Below are 27,945 nucleotides of genomic sequence, written 5' to 3' on the forward strand. Positions count from 1 at the left end.
TCACTTTCTAGATAAGCAATCAACTTCATTTATTTTCACATCTGTGGCTGAAACAGAGGCTCATCTAATGGTGACAATGAAAAACTTAGTAAGCAAAGAGTGAATCTGGTTACAGTCCACATCTGGGTCTACTCCGAGGAGATAGGCCTATTTGTGTGTGACAGACTTCTTAGCCCAGGGGCAGACTGATGAAGGGCACATTCCTGGGTTCTCCTCTTTCCTGCCTTGTCCTGACAACCAATCCTCAGGTACTTCAACTGCAGTTAAATGCATGGTTTCTCTCAGGAGCCTTCGATGGACCAAGTTTCTCCACACGCTGAAACCTTCCCGGTTCGACTTAACTTTTCCACTGAGCGCATTTTATGTATCCACCCTTGAATCTTAAGCAAACAAACTCTAGAGCTGGCCTGGAGTTCTACATGGTAGAGGATGGGTGCCGGGAAAGGAGGCCAGAATGCACAGCTGAAACCCCCTGGTGTGTATGGGGCTGAGGATTAGGAGAACACCTACTTGCATCTTTCTGGCATGGCCCTGCCCATTCCCTTTCACTGAGCTTCGTGGCTCTGGCCTCATTGGTATTTGAACCGTGTTCACAGCCTGACAAAGTTTGGGCCCCTGCTGGCTACAGTTCCTTGCAGAAAGGACTGTGGGCTCCATCTGCAGCCTTTTAACCCACAGGTCTCTTTCATTAATAAGCTCTGTGTCCTCATTAAATCTTTGACTTAAAAAAAAAGAATTTCTGATGTTATCTAGACCAACATCACACCTCATGTTAGGAATCCCTTTCAAGCACACCCTGGCAAATGCTTAAATGCCTCCAGAAAAGGGAGCTCACCACCTAAAGATAGTACTTTGATTCTTCTCCCTCTTAATTAGGAGACCAAGGTGCAAACCAGAGCTGGGTCTCACACCAAGTTCCTAGTGGGTCAGCAGTGAAGCTGGAACCCTGGCTTTGGGAGCCCCAGAACCCCCCCGTTTACGCGTGGTACGGGTCCAGATTCTAGCTAGAAAGCTCTTAATCCCAACGTGCCAGGGTTCTGTTCGTCAGTTGTCTTGGTTTGTTCTATACTGGGATTTTTTCATCGCCTTCAGACTATAAATTACGGCAGCAGACTACGTCTCACACCCATTTCTTAGGTCTCCCATGACCCCTGGTATTGTGAATGTCACAGAGCAGATGTTTCATAAATGCAATCATTCTAAAGAGCATGTTCAGACAGAGCCTTCCCAGGAGCAAAGCTAGCTGGGGTAACACTTTCCTAGTGTGTTTAGGCAGAGCTAGGCTGGGTGAAGGTTGGGCTAGGTGATAAGGAAAAAATGGGTCTCTCTGTTATCATTTCATCAAGAAAGTGTTCTAAGTACTTGCAGACCTTGTTTCCAGGCATCTTGGAAAGATTCAGGGGAAACAGAGTATAGGAATAAACAGCTTTACTGCCCAAGACTTAGGGCTGTCTTTGTTTCCCACCTCAGGCTCCCAGCAAGAGTAACACAAATCGAGTTCCATCAAGTTTCAACAAGAAATGTCTCTGCTCTGATTTAGGGGTCTTATGTGGCTTTGCCTGGATAGAAGCCAGAGATAGAGAATTCTGGCAGAAGAAATGTGTCACAAGTTTTATGATTTTTTTTTTTTTAAATTTCTAGAGGCTCACTTTTTTCCTTTCACCAGCCTCATTTTGCAGATGAAAATTTGCAATTTCTAAAGGGAAAGGGAGTTATGTCTAACTGCAAAGCCACTGAGGAGTAGGACCACACTCATACTCTCCTCTGACCGAATGTCCCCGACAAAAGAACACATGGTAGCCAAGGTCCCTAAAAGCAGAACAAGCAGCAAGAGGCTGTCCTTGTCTGTATGTGGTGCTCAGCGCTCAGGGATCTAGAGTTCCTCACTCTGCCCATTGCCACTGGGGAGAGTCAGAAGGGGTGAACATACACTCTGATGGCTCAAGAAAGCTGCATTACAGCACCATCATCTCACAACTGAGGAAATGAAACCTGAGATCCACTGGCACTTTCTGAAGCTCCATAACACTTCCGGAAAGTGCTGTGATCTATTCTGCTGAGGACTGTCAAGAATATGAGACACCAGGAACGGAAAAATCAGCTTATTAGCTTGGAAATACGGAAAAATTTGATGTAAATGACTCCTTCTAAGAAACATGGTTCAGGCACAAATCTTAGGCTGTTCTGAAATTTCTCTGGGCTCTCTAGATTTTAAAGCTAGTGCTGAGAACACTGCTCCCACTTTTTTAACCAGGACCTCGGCAAACGTTCCTAGCAGTTTAAATGCCAGTAAGAGCCTGAATTCTGCAAATCAAACTATTCAAAGAACTGTTCTCCTTAAGAAGCTTTTAAAGTCAAACTTCTTGCTCCCCCAATATTAACCAAAATGGATTAGAAGAATTAATCTAGGAAACCTAGGAAGGCAGTCTTGAGTTACCATTCCGGGAGAGGCAGTGCATGAGCACAGGGGCAGACCTTAGCTCGTGCCAGGGAGAAGCAGTACCATGGCCCGAGGCTCCAGCACTCTCTTCTAACAACCATCTTACCATCAGGGAATTAATGAGGTTCATGCCTCGTGACGGGCTTCGAGTTCTGGAGGCTCTTCCCATGCACCTGTCCCCACCTAGAGCCACAATCATGATCAACTTATCACCCTGTGATGGAGTAACAGGGGCCAAATCTTGCTTTCCAACCTCTCTGCAACCTTCTTATATAACTTCTGCTCAGGTAATACTTTTGTAAAGATCGGGATGCTGGGCTTCCTTCCAGGTCTTTCTGGGTTTCAAAATGTCGTGTTCTTGTGATGTTATGAAGTTCCAAAATTCCAGCAATGTCTCTAGTCAAGGGTCTAAGATCCCAAATTCATCGCCGGGCCACCTAGCGATTACTGCAGGGGGGTGGAGGGGCTCGCGGGCATAGGTAACCGGAGAACATAGATAACCAGGAAAGGAGCGAGGTTTACAAAACCCCCCCTCCGCTCCCTTCCCCATACCACTGACTGGTCTCTAGCCCTTCGGTGTTAACGGCGAGGCCAGAGGTCTCGAGCCCAGAGAGGAGGGGCCCCGGGGGGTCAGGCGGCTGTCCGGCTGGGTCACCGTCGCCCCCGCAGCCCCCACTGTGGCCCGACCGCAGGTGGTCCTTGAGCGTCTGCTTGTAGCGGAAGCTTCGGCCGCAGTAGGCGCAGGGGTAGGGCCGCTCGCCCGTGTGGATGCGCTGGTGCTTCATGAGGTGGTGCTTGCGGATGAAGCTCTTGCCGCAGTGCGCGCAGCTGAACGGCCGCTCGCCCGTGTGCAGCCGCCGGTGGTTGAGCAGGTGCTCCTTGCGCATGAAGCTCTTACTGCAGTCCGTGCACGGGTACGGGCGCTCGCCCGTGTGGATCATCTGGTGGCGAATCAGGGCCGAGTGGCCGTTGAAGTCAATGCCGCACTGGGGGCAGGAGAAAGGCCGCTCCTGCGCGTGCCCCCGCTGGTGGAGCAGGAGGCTGATTTTCAGGCTGAAGCTGCGGCCGCACTGCGCGCAGCGGAAGGGCCTCTCGCTCGCGTGCGCCCGCCGGTGGCTGGTGAGTCGGGCCTGGTCGGCGAAGCGCTTGGGGCAGTCGGGGCAGGGGAAGGGGCGCTCGGTGCTGTTGTGGACCCGCAGGTGGTAGGTGAGTCTTGACGGGTGCGTGAAAGTTCTGGCGCAGTGTGGGCAGGTGGGGGGTGTCTCGCTAGCATGCGGCTGGGAGCTGCCGCTGAGCTCGGCCTGCTGGGGAAAGTGCTTCGGGCACTGGGCACAGGACAAGGGGGGCTCACCCGTGTGGCTACACTGGTGGGTCAGCAACATGTCTTGGCTGAGGCTCTTGCCACAGTGGTGGCAGGAGAATATCTGCTCCCCGGCTGGAGGCGGCAGGGGGTAGCTACCCAACTGAGTAAAAGTCACTTGGCCCTCAGAGGCTTCGGCCAGCTCAGTGGCTGGACGTCCAAAAGGCGCCATGGATGCGGACGGCTGGCTTTTGAAAGCCACATCTGAAAAAGTATCCTTTGCCGCTGGTGGTGGAGAAGAGAAGGTGACTGGAACCTCTGGGCACAAAGAGGCTCTGGCGAGGCTTTCGGCTTTGATGACAAGCTCTTCATCTGAAAGAAAGGACTCAGAGTCACACCTGTCAACAGCTGTCTCGTGGCAACTGCCGGTAATCCTACCCAGCTCCAGCAGACTGCACGGAGCTCTTAATTGGCTCAGATAGGAAGCTCAGTGGAGGTCTGAGATAATCATCAAGGCATGTATAGTCCCTGCGGCAAATCATCAGAGGGCTCGCCGCTGCGCCTCTTCAATGCTCCCTGCTCGGAAAAGGAGAAACCCCGGCATCCACCTTTGCCAGCTCTCCTTTCATTCGGTTTCTCCTCTGCTCCAGGACTTTGATTCTGTTGCCTTTTGTGACAAGGCCTAAAATTACGCATTCACCCACTCCTACTCCCCTTCAGTCTGCCAGATAAATCCTTCCTGTTAGCTCTCCGTACTTTCCCTGAAAATTGAGTCCCTGTTTCTGCCTCTGCTCTCTGCTCAGTCTGCCCTCCCTTTTGTAGCCTGCATCCCTTTCTTCCCATCTTCCCAAAGTATGCCCAACCTTGTCACACCAATCTTGCAGGGCCCAATTCTGGCTTCACAGCCTGCTGTGGGCCTTATCTAGACACCCAAACTAAAACTGACGTATGTTCTCCAAACTCCTCATTTCTTTTATAGAAGTCATCCGTCCCACTCACCCTGGAGACTTAACAGTAGGCACGCCCAGTACTGATGTGTGTGTGCCCGATATAAATATCCCGAGGAGCAGAAACGGCTATTTTTTATTTCTGTTTCCTAGAGTCTAAAAGAACATAGGGAATAGAAGATATTTAAAAATAGGTTGCATTAAGTAATATAAATGACTGGCTTCCTTCTGGCCTTGAGGTTCTCTTCTACAATTCAGATGGCAAAATATAGATGGTGCTAAGGATCTTGGAAAGAAGCTGTTTGCTTCTTCTGCCATCACTGTCCTGAGGGAGAGCTCTTGGTCGACATTTGTGCCTCTCCAAGGACACTCTTGTCACTATGGCTAGTCTCCTCCCATTTTTGTTCTATCCTTTTCTAAATGATCCTCCAATGTTCTTCTGTCTTTCCCCATTCTCATACCTTTGGTCCCTCTGTGTGCACTTGTTTTTCGTCCTCTAACAAACCTACTTTGTCTTTATACTTAAAAGAGAGTGTTTTCTCACTTAAAATATATCTTAGTTTGATTTCATTTTCATCTCTAACTTATGTGAGCCTGTCTTTTCCCCCCTTTCCCCATTCTTCTTCCACTTCCTTGCCTCCATAACCCCCTCCTGTCCTCGGCTTCCTCTGTTGGTTCTGGCCTAAGCGGAGGCTGGGTGTGGGCATCTCTGATTCCTCACTCACCAGCATAGGCGCCCTTGTGCATGTCGCTCTCCTTGGTCTCCTGTGGGGCCCCAACCTGGGGCTCTTCCTCTTGTTTGATCCAAGACAGAATATCTGATGTTGAAATGCCAGGCTCTATTTGGGGGAAAAAGAGAATGGCCTTCAGGGCTCGACTCAGAAAGAGAAAATGATCACGTTGGCTTGTTGAACACTGTCTTGCCCAAATATTTATCTCTGATTACAAAACCAAAACTGAACCAGCCTTTAAAAAAAAGGCATACATCTGAGAACCAGTTCAAAATGAAGCCAGATTTAATGTATTTTTACATGATATAATCAACGTCAGTGATTGTTTTCATTTTAAAACAAATCAGTTTTTATTTTGGAGAGGATGCCCTGACATGCATCTAGAATTATCGGTGCCTTTCATTTTGTTAGCACTCTCGCTTCCAAAATGTTTTTACTTTCTCTCACAGCTTTGTTTATGAAATAATGAAGCAGGGACTCTTTTCTCCATTTCAGCAGAGAGGGATTATTTTCTCCATTTCAGAGGTTAAATACATTGCCAGTAAGGAAGTATTTATGATGAAACGCCATATTATCAAAGGCCTGCTTTAAAATATAGCAGGAAAAAAGCAGAAGAAACCAAGATTGACCAAAAAAGTTTTTCTGAGATGTTAATTAAAAAACAAAGACATTCCCAGAATTACAAAGTCAGGTCCTTTTAAACACAGATCTGACTCCTTAGAAACATACTTTTCAGGTTCCCAATTCTGGGCTCTAAAAGATCATATTACTTCTGCCTATTAAATGATATAGCTCATTGTTTCCTGAACCCCCCAGGAGAGGGGATAGCAGTCTTTGTGAGTCCCTCAGGCCTGGCGGGGGGGGGGGGGGGGGGGGGTGGTTCTTTTGGAAAGAAAAAAGAACAGCCTCTCAAGGCTTTGCACATAACATGGCTCATTTGGTCAGTGCAGAAACAGCTGTGCGAGCTATCCCAGCCAAGGCCTAGGTAGCCTTTTTTTGACCTAAGAGGACAAGCTGGTAAGCTGACAAGGTGCGGAGAGTAAGTTCAAATTGTACGCAGGTTCTGGTTTTATGTGTAGCAGATAGGCAGAACTCAATGTTTTTGCCCAATGCCTTTTAAATCAGTTAGAGACCACTGAAATCTAAAGGTGTGCCCAAAGCAGAAATAGCAGGTTTGACAAGACTGAGGCCCGAAAGACTGGCAGGTTGTGCGGTGAGACTGGGGAGACACAGGTTTGGGCACATGCGGCAGGTTGCCTTACCAACTCCTGACTTTAAACTACAGGATGAAATGTACTAAACATAGTCCAGCCTTTTCTTTCTTTTCTCCCAGATTTTATACTCACACATATATAAAGAGAAAAGCAGGAGGGGACAGACTGGGTTTGAGGAAGAGGGTCTTCTCGCAGATATCCAGAGGAGGAACTTTCTATTCATTAAAACTATGAGACTTTTAAAATGCATAATTGATTCTCTTCATTAATTTTCTGAATGAGTTAGTGCTCTAGAAACCTCCAAATGTCATTCAAATGACTTTTTTTTTTTTTTGGTTTAGCATTATGAACTCATAGAATGTTATCTATCTGATGAGTTTCAGTCCATTGCTCAAATTGTCCCTTCTTTGGCCAGCAGGAGCCTCTTCAGAGCAGCTCTGTCTTTTCACATCATCAAACATGTAGTTTCCTTCATTTCTGGGGTGACAGACTATCCCAGGTTCATCCTGTACATTTCCTGCTCCATGCACACAATCACTGATCTGAGAAATGGAATTTAGAGAATGCAATCTGGATGATAAGGATGCTAACTGCTCATAGGGTGTTGTTGCTTCTAGCTCCTTTCCATGGACAGAGCTATTAAAATACATATCTTTTAGAAAAAGTGTCATGAGTTTATATTAATATATATGATTCATATTTAAGATTACAGGGTTTTAATTAAGTCCTTTGATTTTATACTTGTATCTTTTCTCCCTAACCCTGAAAATTTTGGTTCCTGATGACGTTAACATAATCTTTGCTTTATCTGAATACTTGTGTCAAAGTAATACCAATATTATAAACAAAAATATGAACTCAATTTAAGATTATTTTGTGATACTTTTAGTCTTCAGGATCTATCCCTCTAGGGATATATAGTTAAAATATTGTTTTAGTCAGTTGGAAGAAATCTATTCTATGTATTTATGTTACATATATATCATACAGTAATCATTTCAGCCTGTGCCTGATTTTTAAAAATTTTTGTTTTTTAAATTTTGTAAAATATTTATAAGGTTCCGAAATCAAAACTATAAAATAAGATACATTCAGAGAGGACTAGTTTCCATCTCAAATCTATCTCTCCTTGTATAGGTAGCCATTCTTACTGGTTTTTGTTTCAATTTTCCATTGTTTCTTTGTAAAAATAGAAGCAAATATATATACATCTTCATGTTTTTCTTCTTTATATGGCATACTAATCAAACTATTCTGTATCCCAGTTTCTTGACAATATATTCTGGGCATGTGTATAGCAGTATAGAGATCTTTCTCATTCCTTTTTATAGCTGTACTATGTAGCGGTACCATTGTTTATTCAAGAGTGCCCTATTGATGGGTATTTGGATTCTTTCCAATCTTTTGTTACATTAGTCAGCAGCCAACCATAAAAGCTTTGGAGTGGTTAAAAAAAACAACCCAGTTCTCCAGAAATGTAAATGGCTGTTGTTATTAGAACCCACTGGCTAAGTATATCTTCACTGAACTTGGGAAATCCCAGGAAGCTAACCCTTCCTGTTGAATAATGATGCTAAAAGTTCCTCTGGTCACTTCACTAGATCAGTACAGCTAAGGAAATACTGATTTGATTAAATAATTGGGGCTTGGCACTACATCATAGGATGCACAGCATACTGTAGTGTCTACTGTAATTTGGTGGGAGTGGTGGGAGTATAGCGTGAGGACCTTTTGGAAGTGAAATGAAAGGAACAAGAGAACTTGAATACTGTGATGGCCTGATAGACACCTGCATGGGGACAGAATATGGCAACTGCTGGCCAGGCGACCACAACAGCTTTCAAAGCACATCCCTCACAGGCCTAAGGAACCCCAACAGTGGATACTTACGGAAACATAGAACGAAAGTAAAATCATGGGTTCCTACCAGCAGCAGGCTTTGGAGAAAGCCAGAGAATAGAGAAAAACTGAATACTAATCAGATAGGAGGAAATGGAAAAATGCTGAGGTTCTAGATTTGAGAGGAAGTTAAAAATAGAAAAGCTGAGGGGCGCCTGGGTGGCTCATTCAGTTAGGCGGCTGACTCTTGATTTTGGCTCAGGTCATGACCTCAGGGTCATGAGATCAAGCCTTGCGTAGGTCTCTGCACTCAGCAGGGAGTCTGCTTGAGATTTTCTCCCTCTGCCCCTTCCCCTGCTCGAGCTTTCTCTCTAAAATAAATAAAAATCTTAAAAAAAAAAAAAATAGAAAAGCTGATGACAATAAAATATAAAAATTTAATGTCTACACTGGTTGAATGTCATTTTAACTATGAGGAAATCTGATTTTGTGTGTGTGTGTCTGTGTATTTTTTTTTTTTTTTTTTAAGATTTTATTTATTTATTTGAGACAGAGAGAATGAGAGAGAGAGAGAGCACATGAGAGGGGGGAGGGTCAGAGGGAGAAGCAGGCTCCCTGCTGAGCAGGGAGCCCGATGCGGGACTCGATCCAGGGACTCCAGGATCATGACCTGAGCCGAAGGCAGTCGCTTAACCAACTGAGCCACCCAGGCGCCCTGTGTATGTTTTAAACAGGTAAGGACCCATGCTGTCTGAAAAGAAGCTGGAACCTTGAGGTTCTGGGATATGTACAAAGGTATAAACCGAGTTAAAATGGTGCTGAGATTGGACTTTTTAAGCAGACAACAAACAATACTTAACACATGAAACAACCAATGGTAAAAATATAAAAACTTTCTTTTGAAATTTTCTGTGAAACAGGTGTGGGACTAAAACATTGCCAGGTGAATGTGGTAAGTATTTGTGTAGTAAGTTAAAACCTCAAAGTTTTGTCATCCCCAGGATGATTCTTGTTCTCAAATAGGATAAACTAAAATAAAAGGATTATCATATTGGGATATGCCTTAATCACTGGCTTTGTTTAGGAAAAGATGGCCTTGCTGGACCAGAGTGAACAGACGCAGATAGGGGATCATGGAAATGCACATGAAACAATGACCCCGAAGTCTCCCCACAATTGCAAGATTTAGAAATGAATTTGCTTTACTTCCAGGTCATTCTACAATCTTGGCGTGAGTTCATGGCTTCTGAACCAGAAGAAAGACAAAGATAATGGACTTTCAGTAATTATTCCATTTGAACTTCCTGGGTCAAGTTTTTCTCCAAAGAATTCTAAAAACTTGGTAGTTCAATATTCAAACTATAAGTGACCAAATAGTGGCCCCACACACAGCTGGTCTGCATGAGGCCCTGGTGATATAGTTAAAGAATCCCAGAAAATCTCAAGATTATATTTTTTTGTGTTCTCCCATTCACTACTATTCTCCACTAATTGTATGCAATTTTATCTAAGACAGTAGGCATCAATGACTATTCCCTAGGGAGATATAATAATTTTTCTTTCCCTTCATCGGATTCAGATGATGGGGATAGAGACAGAATGTAAAATTAATTCCAAGATATTTGGACATAAAAGGAAAGGGGTGTCACATGGTACCATTACTATCCTCAAATCCATTCTACCCATTCTACCTATATATTTAATTATAATGCACAGGTCTTCTAAAGCTGCAGAATGAAATATGATAATAAATTATGGGCTTTATGTTATAAGAAATATGGATAAAATCCAAATGTATTTTAGGAAATTAAGGTTTCTAAAATTATATCAATATTCCAACATAAACACATGAGTCTAACAACAAATTACACAGTATGTGAAAATTGATTTTTAAAACTACGATGTTTTAGAGAAGCTGCTTGCTGAAAAGCAAAAAAAAAAAAAAATTTGATTCTTTGCATATAGAAACTACTTTTTTTTTTTTTTAATTTTGTGTCTTGCCTTTTTTCTTTCCTATTATTATTTTTTTTTAAGATTCTATTTATCTAGGGGTGCCTGGGTGGCTCAGTTGGTTAAGCGGCTGCCTTCGGCTCAGGTCATGATCCTGGAGTCCCGGGATCGAGTCCCGCATCAGGCTCCCTGCTCAGCGAGGAGCCTGCTTCTCCCTCTGACCCTCCCCCCCTCATGTACTCTCTCTCATTCTCGCTCTCTCAAATAAATAAATAAATCTTTAAAAAAAAAAAAAAAGATTCTATTTATCTATTTGACAGAGAGAGAGAGACAGCGAGAGAGGGAACACAAGCAGGGGGAGTGGGAGAGGGAGAAGCAGGCTTCCCCCGCTGAGCAGGGAGCCCGACGCGGGGCTCGATCCCAGGACCCTGGGATCATGACCTTAGCCGAAGGCAGATGCTTAATGACTGAGCCACCCAAGCGCCCCTAGAAATTATTTAAAAAAAAAAACAAAACTGTAAATGGAGAATAATCTATCAAAAAGACATTTTATTAGTTACATCACTAAAGTGGCCTAGAATTAGTACCCCTGCCTCATATTTGTGTGGAACAATCTGTTATGAGCCCAGGGTGCCTGGGTGGCTCAGTCGGTGAAGCGTCTGCCTTTGGCTCGGGTCATGATCTCAGGGTCCTGGGATCGAGTACTGCATCGGACTCTCTGCTCAGCGGGGAGCCTGCTTCTCCCTCTCTCTCTGCTCCTCCCCCTGCTCGTGCTCTCTCTCTGTCTCAAATAAATAAATAAAATCTTAAAAAAAAAAATCTGTTATGAGCCCTAATAAGCAGACAGTTTATTACTATTCTCCACTGAAAGGAATCAGGATTTTTCGTGTGTTAGGAGAAAGAAAATCTGGCTGCCTATCCTCAGAAGGGCCTGCCTGCAAGGTTTACATCCCTATGCTGATAGAAAACTTCCCCTCAATGTTAGGAGTGCTTCACCAGGCCTAAATTGTTTGTGTAGTGTAGTTGATGCTGAACATTTGTCTTCTTTCCGGGAGTCTAGAATTTTGGTATGTGTGAGGCAGAGGATGCCTACATGACCAGCTCACAGTGAAAGCCCTGGATGCTGATTCTCTAATGAGTTTCTCTGGGAGACAACACTCTGCACATGTTGTCACAACTCACTGCTGGAGGAACAGCATGTGTCCTGTGAGACTCTACTGCAAGAGGACTCTGGAAGGTTGCCCCCGGTCCCCTCCAGACTTTGCCCTGTGCGCTTTTTATCTCTGCTGGTTTGCTCTGTGTCCTTTTGCTGTAATAAACCTTAACCCTAAACATGACTTTATGCTGAATCCTGTGTGTCCTCCTAGTAAAGGACCGAACCTGGGGGTTGCACTGGGGACCAACACAGCCTAGAGCATGTATATATATATATATATATTTTTTTTTTTGAAGATTTATTTATTTGAGAGAGAGAGAAGGAGCATGAACGGGGGGAGGGGCAGAGAAAGAGGGAGAAGCAGGTTTCCTGCTGAGCACAGAGCCCAACTTGGGGCTCGATCCCAGGACCCCGAGATCATAACCTAAGCCGAAGTCAGACACAACCGACTGAGCCACCCAGGTGCCCCTGGAGCATATTTTTAAGGAAAACCAGTACTGAGGCACCTGGGTAGCACAATCTGTTAAGTGTCTGACGCTTGATTTCAGCTCAGGTCATGATTTCAGGGTCATGAGATGGAGCCCTTGTCAGGCTCCACGCTCAGTGGGGAGTCTGCTTGAGATTCTCTCCCCCTCCCTCTACCCCTGCCCCCGCACTCACACATGCGTTCTCTCGCTCTCAAATAAATAAATAAATCTTTAAAAAAAAAAAATAGGGTTGCCTGGGTGGCTCAGTCACTTAAGCATCTGACTCTTGATTTTGGCTCAGGTGGTGATCTTGGAGTCATGGGATTGAGCCCTGCACTGGGCTTCTTTCTCAGAACAAAGTCTGCTTGTCCCTCTCCCTCTGCTCCTCCCCCTGCTCACTCTCTCTCAAATAAATAAAATCTTTATTTTTATTTATTTTTAAAGATTTTATTTTATTTATTTGACAGAGAGAATGTAAGAGAGGGAACACAAGCAGGGGGAGTGGGAGAGGGAGAAGCAGGCCTCCCGCCGAGCGGGGAGCCCGATGCGGGACTGGATCCCAGGACCCCGGGATCATGACCTGAGTGGAAGGCAGACACTTAACGACAAGCCACCCAGGTGCCCCTGCTTGTTTTAATTTTATGTAAACATGTATTAACATATTTGGTTGACCACCCACAAATGGAGTCTTAAAAACCATGGTAAAAATGAACTGACAAGATGGCAGCGAAATGAAACTTTCATATACTATTACAAAACCAAGTTACTTACATCTCTGCCATTTGTCCCCAAAAATAAAATGACACACTGATTTATACTAGCTGAAAACTATGTCAGATAACTAATAATGTAAACTAAGGAGTAATTTCCTTTTTTTTTTTTTAAAGATTTTATTTATTTATTTGAGAGAGAGAGAGAGACAGCAAGAGAGGGAACATAAACAGGGGGAATGGGAGAGGGAGAAGCAGGCTTCCTGCCAAGCAGCGAGCCTGATGCAGGACTTGATCCCAGGACCCTGAGATCATGACCTGAGCCGAAGGCAGACACTTAACTGACTGAGCCACGCAGGCGCCCCTAAGGAGTAATTTCCAATAATTACTGTAATCAAGTCACCCAACTTTTTGATATGATTTCAGATTTATTATTTATATCCCTGATATAAAGTTAATCAAATTCAATCTGTTACATTGCTTAATACAATCACCCATAGATTCTTTTTTTTTAAATTTTATTTATTCGTTAGACAGAGAAAGAGAGCATAAGCAAGGGGAGCAGCAGGCAGAGGGAGAGGAAGAAGCAGACTCCGCACTGAGCAGGGAGCCCGATGTGGGGCTCAATCCCAGGACCCTGGGATCATGACCTGAGCCGAAGGCAGACACTTAACTGACTGAGGCGCCCCTCACCCACACATTCTTAAAAAATAATATGTGTGGGGGTGCTTCTCCCTCTCCCTCCGCCGCTCCCCCTGCTTGTGCTCTCTTTCAAATAAATAAATTTTAAAAAATCTTAAAAAAAAAAATGTGTGGCAGATACATGCATTCCTCCAAAGTCAGAATGTTAAGAATGTTAAGATCTGAAAGGTTCATTGTATGTAAAATTTACCTCAAAAGAAAAAAATAGTGAACTCTAGGTTAATGATATTCATACTGAACTATTAATGGGGAAATGTATTAATGTCTTTATTGATTTGGAAATACAATGAAAAGAGGATGGATTGACAGGGATGCAGAGATGGATAAATACGTGCTAATGGAGTAAAATATTAGTGGTAGAATCCAGGTAGTAGGTATCTAGGTGTTCACTGTAAAATTATTTCAACTTTTCTGTTTGGAAATTTTCATAATAAAATGTTAGAAAAAAATAACAGTGTATGGGAGAGGGGGTAGGTTGTAAGAAAAGTTCATCTAATAGAGATGTCTGAAGGATGAACTTTCTGGGAGCTTTCTATCCAGCAAAGAACAAAATGATGAGCTTTTTCTGAGAGCAGAGGTGGGACTTCAGAGAAAATTCAACTGGACTTGGGTGAGCAGTCTTTCCCACACAATATGAAGCAGCTACCAACCAGATAAACAAGGGAGAGTTCATTAATGCTGGCTGGCTCCCAAACCAGGCAAAATCCGCTTGGCCCAGGTGGACATCCTCTGCTGGTTCAGTGCGTCTCCGAGGGACCGTGTGGACTCCCAGCCCACCCCCAGCACTTCTGAACAATCAGGTGTACACTCACTGAAGCCACTTCTCCTCATATGAGCATAATTGCTTCCCCTGCCATCTAAGGATATGTTTATTTTGTTAAATAATTAAGTCTCAGAACTTTGTCATGGAATACCATTAACAGCCTCAGATTCGTGGTAATGACGGAAGAAGGCAAAGGACCAGTAATCTCTAAGTACTCTCTCCTAGCTGCTTCAGCATGGAGAGGCTCTGGAAGCCCTAAGCCCTGCTTACTCAGTTCTGAGCCACTGTCTCTGACCAGGAAAGGGAGACAAGGAATGGATAATCTCTTCTGCTACTTACCTTCACTGGGGTCTGTGGGAATCTCACTTTCCTCTGGTCCTGCCTGCTCCTCTGTATTATGTTCTCCTTCCGGCTGAATCTGAGATAAGACATCAGGTTGATTCATGGCATAATCTAGGAGAGGAAGAAGGGAAAGGGGGGATGACCAAGAGATCAATGAGGATGACAACGAACTGCCATTAAGGCTGAGCTATAGGCTTTGAGGTCCATGGTCCCAGAGGATTCCTTTCAGAATCTCTACCACTCGGCCCTATCTATTCACCTCCTGTATGGACGCTATCTCTTCGGAAAGCATGTAAGAGGAGAGGTAACGTGTGGGAAGGCACACATGCCTCGTTAGCACTGCTCGCCTGCTACTTTCACTGAGGGACAGGGACAGTGTGCCTCAAGGTGGAGAACAAGGCCGTTTCAAGGTGAAGGACGCCCATGGAAACCACCCTGCCGGCCCAGCCAGAACTCTGAGCTGCATTCTCCGTCCTGCAAATTGGCAGAAGGAGAGATTATGATTTTCCATTTAGCAAGGGCAAACTGGAAATCTTTGGTTTGCGATCAGAATGTCAAGTGTGTGAGGACAGAGTGAAAATGAGAACTGCTGGAGGACAAGGGCCTGTACAAAGTCCCCTTAGTGCTGCGGTCACCTCATTCAAAAGGTGACAGCGTGGCCTCACCCATGGAGATGAGAGACTCGTAGTTGCCCTTCATGATATTCTTGTAAAGTTCCTTTTGCCATTCTTCTAATTTTTCCCACTCTGGAGTGGAAAAGTAGATGGAGATATCATCAAATGTCACAGGCACCTGAAATTATAATCACACTGGGGTTAGTCCCTCCTGCTGCAATTCAGTCATTCCGTTTATCTGAGCACCTACTTGTCACAAAAAACTGTGAGTTGCTGGAAGGACAGAGGAAAAACTTAAGGCACAGATCCAAGCTCCAGGAGTTGAAGATGTTTTCAGGGAGAACGGTAATAAACTTTAGGGTTCCAAGTTTTGGGAGTTGGAGGATATTACTTGTAAACAGTTCCTCATAGATAGGCACCAATGCCAAGCAGTATTTAATTCACATAATACAACATATTCTGAATATCCACTAAGTACAAGGCTTACCCAATTATCAAGATTATAAAAAAAATGGTTTCTGCCCAAAATAAGCACATAATTATATTCAAATTAAAGACATGGACCAGAAATTTTGGATACCAAGCTATAATGGGGCTGGGATGAGTCTAGAAGAGGTGGGGCTCTGGCTAGTCCTAAAAGACAGACAGGCTTGATGGGAACAGGAAAACATGTAAGCACAGAAGACTGGAGAGTACTTTTGGAGGAGAATTCCGAAGGTGGCCTAGTTGGAATTCAGGCTTCGTGTAGAGAATGGTCATATGCAGAACAGAATCCCCCGACCCTCCAGCATAGTTTTGTCTAAAGCTAGGTACTTTCTCCTGGGTAAAAACTAGAAGGTTCTTCTGTAAAGAAATACAAGAGTTGCCTCCCCAGGTACCTAGTATGGACACTATCACCTAGTATAACGCTCTCCTCATTCTGGTGTTCAGCTGCTCATCATCATAAGGCCAACTCAACCTCCTATCACTGACAGCTTTCTATAGTTAAACTCTTAAATAAGAGCTAAGCACTAAGTCTCAATGACCAGTTAGAAAAGACTGCCACATGAACAATAAAGACTGAAATGAGGGAGGAGGGATGCCTGGGTGGCTCAGTTGGTTAAACGTCTGCCTTCGGCTCAGGTCATGATCCCAGGGTCCTGGGATCGAGTCTTGCATTGGGCTCCTTGCTCAGCGGGAAGCCTGCTTCTCCCTCTGCCTACTGCTCCCCCTGCTTGGGCTCTCTCTCTCTGACAAATAAATAAAATATTTTAAAAAATAAATAAAATAATATGAGGGAGGAAAATGTGTAAAGAACAAAAATACCTAGGCAACATAATTTAAAAAACAAAACCATACCACCACCAACTCCTCTCTAATTAGTATCCCCACAAAGATTTAAGAGATATAACACCACCCATAAAATAAAACAGGATGCTATGAAAAAAGAAAAATCAGAGAACAAGAAAGACTCTTGGTAACTACTACACACACACACACACACTCTTTTTCCCAAAATTAAAAAATTCATACTCGGGGCACCTGGGTGGCTCAGTCAGTTAAGTGTCTGCCTTTGGCTCAGGTCATGATCCCAGGGTCCTGGGATCGAGTCCCACATCAGGCTCCTTGCTCATAGGGAGCCTGCTTCTCCCTCTCCCTATGCTGCTCCCCCTGCTTGTTCTCACTCTCTTAAATAAAATCTTAAAAAAAAAAATACATACTCATCTTCATAAACTTAACACAGCCATTGAGAAACAAAGGTCTATACAAGACTATGAGGTAACTGGCTTTATTTTCCAATTGCTTCATTTCTGGAATTTTTTGCCTCCAACTAGAAATTTTGTTCTTAGGGACTAGAACTATGATTATTCATTTTACACTTTGCTCAGCATCTAAAGCCAGGGTGGGGACAAATGTAGATACTCAATAGCATATTTTCTTTTCTTTTTTAAAGGTTTTATTTATTTATTTGACAGAGAGAGAGAGAGCGAGAGAAGGAACACAATCGGGGGGTGGGAGAGGGAGAAGCAGGCCTCCCGCCGAGCTGGGAGCCCGATGTGGGGCTCGATCCCAAGACCCTGGGATCATGACCTGAGCCGAAGGCAGACGCTTAACGACTGAGCCACCCAGGCGCCCAGGACCAGAGTTTTTGATGAGCTTCTCAGTGAGACACAGAGGACGGGCATGCGCTGGGGCCCAGGGTGCGTGAGGAAGCTGCAGCTCTGCGACCACGCACAGGAGGGACTACAGTTGAGGAATCCAGAGAATTCCAAGCTCAAAGCTGGCAGAGACACGGAGTAGGAATAAAAGTGATTATAGACTGCAGTCTGAAGGTCTGTCTTCGGAACAGCAGGCCCTCCACGGTCCTTTCAGCAGGCCTGGCAGAGCGACTAAGCAGCAGCAAGCATTGACCCCAAAGCTGACACCGAAGACATCACCTCTAAGGAAATGGAACAGCCTCCCTGGAGACGGCATGCGGTCCCAGGGTACTGGGTGTTGACAACACAGCACTGCCTTACTCCTGGCCTCTGGGTGGCCCCTGCACTCCCTATTTGCTCCTTGCCACAGCACCTCAAAGTGAAGCCCACCTAGATCTAGCATCAGTGGAGACAGCTCTCTCCTGTAAAGGAAAGATCTTTTGGCTAAACAGACTCACATGGGGGCGCCTGGGTGGCTCAGGTCTGGGTTCGACGCAGGTCGTGATCTCAGGGTCCTGGGATCGAGCCCCATGTCAGGCTCCTTGCTCAGCAGGGAGCCTGCTTCTCCCTCTCCCTAACCCCCCCCCCCCCGCTCCTGCTCTCTGTCTCTCAAATAAATATTTTTTAAAAATTGTGGTAAAATAAATACAACATAAAATTTACCATTTTAGCTATGTTTTTTTAAATCTTTTTTTTTAAGATTTTTTATTTATTTATTTGACAGAGAAAGAGACAGCGAGAGAGGGAACACAAGCAGGGGGAGTGGGAGAGGGAGAAGCAGACCTCCCGCTGAGCAGGGAGCCCGATGCGGGACTCGATCCCAGGACCCTGGGATCATGACCTGAGCTGAAGGCAGACGCTTAACTGACTGAGCCACCCAGGCGCCCCATTTTAGCTATGTTTAATACAGTTTAGCGGCATGAAGTCCATTCACATTACTGTGTGACCATCACCACTGTCCATCTCCAGAACATCCCAAATTGAAACTCTATCCCCATGAAACACTCACCCCAGCCCTCCTGCCCCAGCCCCTGGCACCCACCATTCTGCTTTCTGTCTCTGTAAATTTGACTATTCTGGGGACCTCATATAAGTGAAATCTTTGTCCTCTCGTGACTGGCTTATTTCACTCAGCATAACACCTTCCAGGTTCACCCATGTTAAGAGTGTGTCAGCATTTCCTTTTTAAGGCTGAATAATATTCCGTTTCTCTCAGAACTTTAAGGGCATTCGTCCTTTGTCTCGTAACATCAAATGCCATTGATGAAAACCTTAGGGCCAACTCAATTCCAAATTAATATTTCGGTATTCCAAAGAAATACCAAATCCATTTGTAAGAAGTCTATTTTCTTCTTTCTGGAAGTTTTCATCTTCCATTTGTACTTGTTTTTCTAAAAGGTGTTGAGGTTGTGTCTGAGGTAGGTCTTTTAATATTTGTGTCAGAACCTTGGTATGAGCTTTCAGTCAGAAAATGGGTGTCTTTCCAGCTCTGGGACCTTTTCTTCCATAATTCTATTTTTATATTTCATCCCCACTTCTCCTTTTCTTGCTGGAAAGATGGATCATCTTTGTCTCTAACTTTCCCTTCTTGTTATTCACCTTTTTAGAGTTCCCTGACCTTTCTTTCCAGCCTTTCTCATTTTTATTTTAACAATTTAATTTTCAAGAATATTTATTTCTAGCTCCTTTTTTGAAGCAGCCGGAATTTTTTCAAATGGATGCAATATCTGAATTTCTCTGGGAATATGTATTAGAGGTTTGTCTGTTAGTTCACTGTTTGTGTTTTTTTTCTTCCAGGATTGTAGTTTGTAGTACTTTCTTCTAGTTTGTAGTGTTTGTTCATCCTGGTGCTGTAATTTTTTTTTAATACTGAGTAATGCTAGGTTATATATTCATAAGTGAAGGATTTGACTGATTAATAGGTTAACTTTAGGAAGCTGGCCTGTTTTCTCTGCCACCATGTGAATCTGTTTAAAAGGGTTTTTTAAAAAGATTTTATTTATTTGAGAGAGAGAGAGAGCATGCATGAGTGGGGGGAGGGGCAGAGGGAGAGGGAGAAGCAGACTCCCCACTAAGCAGGGAGCCTGATGTGGGACTGGATCCCAGGACCCCGGGATCATGACCTGAGCCGAAGGCAGACGCTTAACCAACTGAGCCACCCAGGTGCCCCAATTTTACCACAATTTTAAAAATTGCAACTAATAAGAAAACTGTGGGAAAATTATTCTGAACTTGGCCCTCAAAAGTAAGGACAGAATAAGAGCATTTTCAACAAAGTCACAAATTTACTTCCCATATTTAAAGCTAGTAAATCTTCAGTATATTCTAATTTCAAGAAGAAATCTTTAAGAAAAATCACATTTTATATATGATTTTGGAGTTTAAGATGGAGAATTTACTTTTTTTTTTTAAGAATTTATTTATTTGGGGAGGGAGGGGCAGAGGGACATTTAAACTCCTGGGGCGCCTGGATGGTGCATGACCTGGGCCAAAACTGAGTCGTGTACCACCCAGGCACCCCAGGAGTTTAAATGCACCCCAAGAATTTAAATGTTATCCATTTATCCAGGTAAGATAATGGATACACACTTTAATTTACCTTTTCTGCTAATCTTATGGCAAATATTAAGTCTAAATTATCCCACAGAACTCCGGGAGAGGCTGCAGACACACAAGTGAAACATACTGGGGAAGGTTCTCTGTCAGATGTGGACTAATGTCCCTCCCTGTGATCCTGGACAGAGAAGTCGGTCACTGTTCTCTCTTCCCACTCACTCTTCAACCTGCCCCCTTTCAGATTTCTATCCCCCACCCCACCCCCGGACACACATGCATGGGGCCAAGAGAACTCTGGGCAAGGTCACCGGCTGGGTCTGTGTTGCCAAATCATACTCTGTCCTCATCTTTCCAGACCTCTCAGTAACATGCAACCCGAACGACAACTCTCTCCTTCAATGCCTTTTCTCCTTGTCCTCTGACCCCACATACTTTCCCATCTTGTTCCCACCTCACTGGCCACTCCTTTTCAGCCTCCTTTGCTGGCCCTGCCTGCTCCTGGAGCATGATCCTTGGACTCTTCCTCCTGCTTCTCTACTTTCTCTCCTGAGGCAATGACTTCCAGTCTCATGACTTACAATATGATCTGTGCACCAGTGACTGCCAGATACTTCTCATCTTTGAGCTGCAGAGACCACTTAACATCTCTCCTAAATGTGTCACGGGCATCTCAAACCTAATACTGCCAAAAGAGAAGTCCTCATTCCTTCCCACTCCTCAAGACATTCCCTATCTCAGTAAATGCCACCACCATCCATCTGGTTCTTCAAGCCAAAAGCCTAACAGTCAGTAAACCTAAGGTGGGTAAGAGCATATGCTCTGGAGCCAACTGGGTTATGATACCACTCTATTATTTGTATTTCCAAACTATATGATCTTGAGCGAGTTAGGGTTCTTTTTTTTTTTTTAAGTTTATTTTAAAGATTTTATTTATTTATTTATTTGGCAGAGAGAGAGAGAACACAAGCAGGGGGAGTGGCAGGCAGAGGACAGGGAAAAGCAGCCCAACGTGGGGCTCGATCCTAGGCCCCTGGGATCATGACCTGAGCTGAAGGCAGCCGCTTAACCGACTAAGCCACCCTGGCGCCCTTAGGGTTCTTATGAAAATAACCAATTGTTCTAAGTGTGTTATCATACAGTAAATTTACAATGATCATTGTTCTTCGTTCCTCATTCCCTAATTCCCATCAGTGACTCCTACCCATCAATTCCACCCAACGTCCTGAATCTGTCCACTGTCCGTCTCCTCCACTGCTACCCTCACCCAAGCCACTCTCATCCCTCCCACCATTACAGCTGCCTACTGGTTCTCCCTGCTTCTGTTCTTACCACCTGGACCAGTCCTCCACAAAGCAGCCAAAGCGATTCGTTCAAAATATAAACGAGATAGAACTCCTCTGCTTAAAACCTTCCATTTCTTTCCATTACACCCAAGATAAAACCAATTCCTTACCTTGGTCTCCAGACCCCTATATCAGTGACTCACAGTCCCAATTGCATATCAGACTCCACTATGGAGCTGTAAGAATTATTAACGTTGGGGCGCCTGGGTGGCTGTCAGTTAAGCGTCTGCCTTCAGCTCAGTTCATGATCACAGAGTTCCGGGATCAAGCCCTGCATCGGGCTCCCTGATCAGCGGGGAGTCTGCTTTTCCCTCACCCCCGCCACCCCCGCCTCATGCTTGCATGCTCTCTCTGAAATAAATAAAATCTTAAAAAAAAAAAAAAGAATTATTAATGTTTAGACCCCATCTGGGACCCACTAAGTCAGAATCTCTAGCTCTGATGTCCACCAAAATGTAAAAAGTCAGGGCTGAAAAACACTGCCCTGAATGACCTGCCCCCTACCCACTTCTCCAGGCATATGCCTATCTCTTCACTGCACACCAGCTAATGGGCCTTTCCCCTTGCCCTGAGTGCTGCATGTTTGTTTGTGTCTTCAGGACTTTGCACTGGGCATTCTCTCCGCCTAGAAAGCTCTTCCTCAGATCTTCTCACAGCTGGGTCCTTCCTGTCATTCAGTCTCAGCCTAAATATTAGCGCCTTTATGATAGCTTCTCTGAAATCCCATCTAAAATAAATCACCAAATAGCACTTTTATTTTTATCTACGCACTTACGTGAAATATTTTGTATGTTTATATTTATTATCTTTCTTTCTCCACTAAAATTTAAGCTCCAGGGAAGCTTGTATGAATTGTTCAATGCTGTGCCTTCAGGATATAGATATGGAGCAAACAGTATGTGCCCAAGGAAACTAGATGTCTCAAGGCTGTATTCCATAGCTTAGGAAGGATGTTTATCTTCTTTTGGTTCATGGGCTACTCCCTGCAGCAGAGCTGGTCCCTAGCACCACAGCACACTTCTGTAAAGGATGCTGAGGGACAGGAACATGTCAATCCTGGATCTACAGAGCCCCAAACCCTTCTATTAACCCTTTACTCTACAGCTCTTCCCTTGTCCTCCTCTTTTTCTCCAGAACTACCAAAAGATTCAAACAGGCTGATTTAAATGATATTTAATTTAGTTTCCACACCAAGATTGAAGCAAGCAGGTTAACAAAGAAAAAAGTGACTCAGAGGCAAAGGATAGGAAAAAGCATAAGAGAAAAAAATCTATCTGCCAGGTAGTCAACTTTGAACTGGAGTTTTCCATTCTTAAGTTTGACACTTCAAATCATCGCTAAATTGAACATGAAATGCTTCCCAAATGGATAAACAAAAAAATACCTTCATCTTTCCTTTAGCCTGATTGGCCAACACTATCCCTTCCTCCTCATCTAAGGACTAGTGGCACCACTTTCCAGCCAGAAGGGAGGGCATTACCTTTGGGAGATCTCCTTTAATGCCCGGGGGCAGCCGCAGGATCCAGAAGTTCCTGTTCCTCAGCAGGTTCTCCAAGTTCTCCAGTCGCCTCTGCAGCAGCCCGTACTCCTGCAGCAGGGTCCCCAGCACGGCCCACTTGCCCTCTAGCTGGTTCCCAAGATCAGCCACTGTCTTTTCACAGCTGGCTAGCTTCTTCTCTGCTGTCCCCGTCCGTCCTTCTAGGTGTAGGAGTCGCCGGCTGTGGACCTCCACCTTTCTCTCTATCGCCTGCACGGCTGCCACCACGGTCCACAAGGAGATGGCTGCGGTCTGCAGGTGCGCCTCATTTGCTGCTGGGGGCGCGGGAAGAGGAAGGGGCTGCAGGGATGTAAGGCATTCAGAGTCCCATTCAGAAGTCTATATGCAGTGGAGAGATGAGACAAGACATTGAGTGTTGGAAGGAGACCTAATCCAAACTAAAATCAAAGCAGGACTGGTTAACTGGTTAACCAGCTGAGACGACTCTAAATATAGTTTTCATACTGCCTGCATAAGCTTCATCTTTGTGGAGCTCATCAGCATCAAAAGCCAAGAGAAATTGCTTTGGTGGTTCAGAGATGAATTAAGTAAGACAGTGAATGAGTGAAACTGGATAGAGAACCAACCTGGCATATTCCCTGGGATGCTAGGCCCTAGAGCCAACTGTCCAGGGGCTCAGGTTGCTGCTGTACCCTCTATTTCTGGAAAAGGCCTAAAGTGCATCAGATCTTTCCAGGTTTCACTGAACTCACTGCCCTCTGATAAACCCTTTAATGACATATGCTCTGGCCCCGTCCACCACCCTGCTTACAAACCACCACCACACCATTCAGTAATAGTTAATTAAAGCTGAGAATGTTGAGTATGGAGAAAACATGATGGCTACTGTCAAATATTTGATGGCTATGAAACAGAAGGCAGAACAGACTTGTTTAATATTATACTGCGTTTACTTCAGAGGGCAGAACTAGAACCAACATGGAATTTTCAGGCAGGCAATCCCTGGCCTATATAAATAATTTTTGAAACTAGATCTCTCCAAGAAAATAACAGGCTGCCTCGTCACTGAAAATGCTGCGAAACAAAAAGTGTATTAAAAAAAATTCTGACAACAAATAGGAGGTTGGACCAGAATGACCTCTACAAAGCCTTCCAACTCCATGAATCTGATAATGCCCTCCCTGGCCACAACCTCTCATCTCTCCAGCTCATCCGCTATACTTGCTCTTCAATCCTACTAAACCCCTCACCATGCCCACCATGCCTTTTGCTCCTGGCTTACTAGCCTGTTCCAGGCTTTGTTTTCTTCCTCAGTTGATCATTTCAACCACCTTCAACCCCCTTCTGTCTCTCTGCCTCACCGGCTCCAGCTTTGAATCTGTCTAATTGTTCTTCCTCTCTTCCTATAAGCAAGCTGGTAAACCCTACTAAAGGAAGTCACACAACAGGGAAAACTGGTGTCACCACACACCAATGGTTTCTAAGCAAAGCAGGAACTCAGTGCTGCCTGGTGTCCCCCCCCCCCCCACCCAGTGCTTCTCTTCCCATTCCATAAAGTGGCCACTACAAACCCCCAGCACACTCCTTAAACTTTTAGTACAGCGCTTCTCAAAGTAATGTGCATAAGAATCATCTGGAGATCTTGCTGAAATGCAGACTTCGATTCAGTAGGTTTGGGAGGAAAATTGCGATTCTGCATTTTGATGCTGATATTGCTGGTGCTGGTGCCAGGAGCATGCGTGGAGCACTAAGACTCCTGTCCACTGCAGGCCCCCGCAATCTCAGGGGACAACATGGCCTCCTACTTTGAGAAAAAAAATTAGAGTAATGAGACTGAAACTCTCTCAACTTTCTCCTTTTTTTCCACACCCCTTGCCACTTCAAACTCATCAGTAGCTTAACCCATGCTTTCTCCCTTCCCACAGCAAAAAGTTTGATCCTATTTAAAACTAATCTCTCCACTTAGGCTCTGAATGTCAACTCCTTCCACATTTTTAGGGACATTGTTCTTTTCTCTTTTTTATGGTATTTCAGTCTCTCCTGGTTCTTCTCTGTAAGAAAGACCTGCACTATTCAATATGGTAGCCACATACGGCTACTGAGCACTTAAAATGTGGTTATTTTGATTGGGATGTGCCATAAGTATAAAATACACACCAGATTTTGCACACTCAGTATGGGGGAAAAAATGTACAACTTCATTAAGTTCTTAACATTGGGGTGCCTGGGTGGCTCAGTTGGTTAAGCGACTGCCTTCGGCTCAGGTCATGATCCTAGAGTCCCGGGATCAAGTCCCGCATCAGGCTCCCTGCTCAGCGGGGAGTCTGCTTCTCCCTCTGACCCTCCCCCCTCTCATGCTCTCTCTATCTCATTCTCTCTCTCAAATAAATAAATAAAATCTTTAAAAAAAAAAAGTTCTTAATATTGGTTATGCACTGAAATATTTTGTATGCATTGGGTTAAATAAAATATATTAAAATTAATTTCATCGATTTGTTACTTTTTGAATGTGACTACTAGAAAATTTAAAGTTCAACTTGTAGTTTCCATAATATTTCTTAGATAGGATTGGCATTAGAGACAGGATCACCTCTACCACATTAAAAAAAACAAACTCGGAAAAAGGAAAATAGGTCCCAGGATAGAGACAGCATTCCCCTCTGCCCTACTGCCCACCCCACTGCTACTGTTCCCTCTTTTCCTTCCCTTCTCACTTTCCAGCACTCCTCAATTGCCCATTCTGGCCCCTGACCCATAAAACGGCTCTCCTTGGGGTGACCAAAGGCTTCTTCGCTGACAAACCCAAAGCATGTTTCAATCCTGTTACTGGACCCGTCCCCATTGGTCCTACGTGGCTCTCGTGCGCAGGGACTCTCTTGGTCATCTCTGCAGCTATAGCAACTGGGAGAGGGCTTGGCACGCCGCGGGCCTGCGGTAAACACCCGCGGAATGAATAAACACACACAAGCTTATCCCATCCTCGGAACCCGCGCCAGTCCGTCCTTCAGCAGTCCTGACCGAGGGCCCCCTGCGCGGCGGGCACTGTCAGATACCGGGCCCTGGGGATCCCTGGGCTCACGCAGTCCCTCCTCCCGCCTCGCCGTTACCGTCACCGCCGCATCTGCGGCTGTGCGAGGCTCAGGTGGACTGCACCGAAGGTGATTTTGTGCGGACGGCTCCCGGAGCCGAGAGCCGCGGATGCAAAACCCAAACCGAGCGAACTGCCCTAGGTCTGGCGGGCGGCAGGGGGCTGACACCAAGCGGGAGGAGCCCCTCTCCACTCATTCCTCTTTCATTAGCGGAAGAGGCGCTCTCCGCCACAAACGTCCAAATGGGAAGGGGGAGCCCTGGGCCTCGCACCCGAGGCGCGGGGACTTCGCGATGGGGGAGGGGACGCGCCCTCCCGGCCCTGAGCTCGGCGTCGGCGTCCCACCCGGCGCCTCAGGCCCCTCCCCGCCAGCGGGACCCCGGGAGCGCCCGGCGCCTGACAGGCCGGGCGTCCCGTCCCGCTCCCCTCCCTCGGGTCCGCGGCGCAGAGCCCTGGGCGCCACACCGTCCCGGGCTCGCAGCGCTCGGCGCGCGGGCCGCCCTTACCGGAGCCGGGGCCGCCTCGGCCATGGCCCTGCGCTGTGTCCGGCCCGGCCCGGAGTCGCCGGAGTCGCTGCCGCCGCCGCCGCCGCGCGGTCCCACGCAGGCCGGCCCCTGGCCTCTCCGCAGGCGGCGCCCGCCCGGCCCTGCCTTCCCTGCCCGGGCTCGCGCGGCTGCTTGGGGCGCGGGGACTCAGCGGAGGCACGGCGGCCGGCGGGTGAAGCTGGGTGGCGGGCAGGCTCAGCGGCGCTCGGCCCGCAGCGGCCCCTCAGCTGGCGCTTTGTGGGCACCGAGCGCACCCTGGGAACGGCTTCGGCCTAGACGCGCCGCAGGCCCGCACCGCCCGCGCAGCGCGCCCCCTGCCGGCCCCGGCGGCCACTTCCGCCCCGGCGGTGGTTGTGCGGCGCCCGAGGGTTGTTTTCTCCTTACCCCCGGAGGCTTTAACAGAGAAGAGCTCAGGGCCCAGCCCCGAATCGGGGCTCTTTCTGGGGAGCGCTTTCTTCCTGAAGGCCCAGTGAGCGGGCACCGCCCGAAGGGAGGCGCTCCGGCGGGAGGGCAGCCCAGCTTGGAAAGGCGGCAATGGGCGGGGTGCGAGCGGGCCGGTGCGTTACAACGAGTGGCACAAATCTGTGATGGAGAGACATTCGTCATTTGCAGAAACAGCAAATGTGGCGAACAAGATGAAGCGGCTCGCGTCTCACGTGGCCCGTGTTAGGACCCAAACTGAAATCTATAGTCGTCTTTACCTCTCGGATTATCAAGGTTGTAGTTTGCTGGGTCTATACTAATGGACAGGGGAGAGCCAGGCGTTATCTATGGGGCTTGTGTGTTTCGTGTTGACAGAGTGTGTGTTACGGTTACGATAACCACATGACCCTGAGTTTCTAGCTCAGTCCTCATTTCAAACATGCTCAGCATGAAGATCCTCCCAAACCTGTATTTCTACAAATGAATCAAATCAATGTCCATAACCGTCAAAGTAACAAATCACAAAAGTGTGAGAACCACCCTGTTGGGGCACCTGCTCTGGAGCGCGCAAGCTATTTTTAGACTAGCTATATCTGTAGTTTGAAGTCTGCCGGGAAATATATTTTGGTCAAATGGTGAATGTTTGATAGTTAAAAATTGCTATTCTCTAAATGAGAATGTCACCGTAACAGAGTGAACTTGTAGAAAGAAAAGATAAAACACGAACTTTCTTGGAAAGGAAATTCATTTTTGATTTTATCATTAAAAACGTAGTAGTTAAAATGTTAATGTTTGACCTTATAAGGTCAAGAACAGTAATTTCTCAGCTCTGGCGACTGCTGGATGCTCTTATGGACAATAAATAGGGACATTTACATTACTTAATAAGATACTTTCAACTGAGCTTCATGGAGTAGCAAGGCTACTTCTGTCAGCATAATATGGTAATACTGCCACCAATTTATTGTGTTTCTTCCTCTAATAGGCAATTATTATGGTAAAGAGTTTGTTCCTTTTTAATTCTTGACCCTGATAATTTCTTGGGCGATGACAGGATTCCAGTGAAACAATTTCACCGACTGAAGTTTTCTGTACTTTCAAGAAGATGCATATTTTCACAAGCAGATTTAAGATGGTTGT

The 27,945-nt window shown here is 45.7% G+C and overlaps 1 protein-coding gene across 2 annotated transcripts; it reads right to left on the minus strand.

Moving 5' to 3' along the window:
- Positions 1–27,945, minus strand: ZNF398 (zinc finger protein 398). Of its 2 annotated transcripts, none has more exons than XM_032401376.1 (6): positions 26,767–27,945; positions 22,732–23,127; positions 15,227–15,353; positions 14,559–14,672; positions 5,413–5,526; positions 1–4,112 (listed from the first exon to the last, which is right to left on the minus strand). In XM_032401376.1, exons 1-6 carry the CDS (start codon positions 26,986–26,988, stop codon positions 2,959–2,961), a joined length of 2,127 nt encoding a protein of 708 aa, XP_032257267.1. In that variant the 5' UTR covers positions 26,989–27,945; the 3' UTR covers positions 1–2,958. The 2 variants fall into 2 exon arrangements, with proteins under 2 accessions (XP_032257267.1, XP_032257268.1); XM_032401377.1 differs by lacking the exon at positions 26,767–27,945 and adding an exon at positions 26,344–26,448.

Source organism: Phoca vitulina, unplaced genomic scaffold (genome assembly GCF_004348235.1).
Source record: "Phoca vitulina isolate PV1807 unplaced genomic scaffold, GSC_HSeal_1.0 scaffold4, whole genome shotgun sequence".
Classification (NCBI taxonomy): domain Eukaryota; kingdom Metazoa; phylum Chordata; class Mammalia; order Carnivora; family Phocidae; genus Phoca; species Phoca vitulina.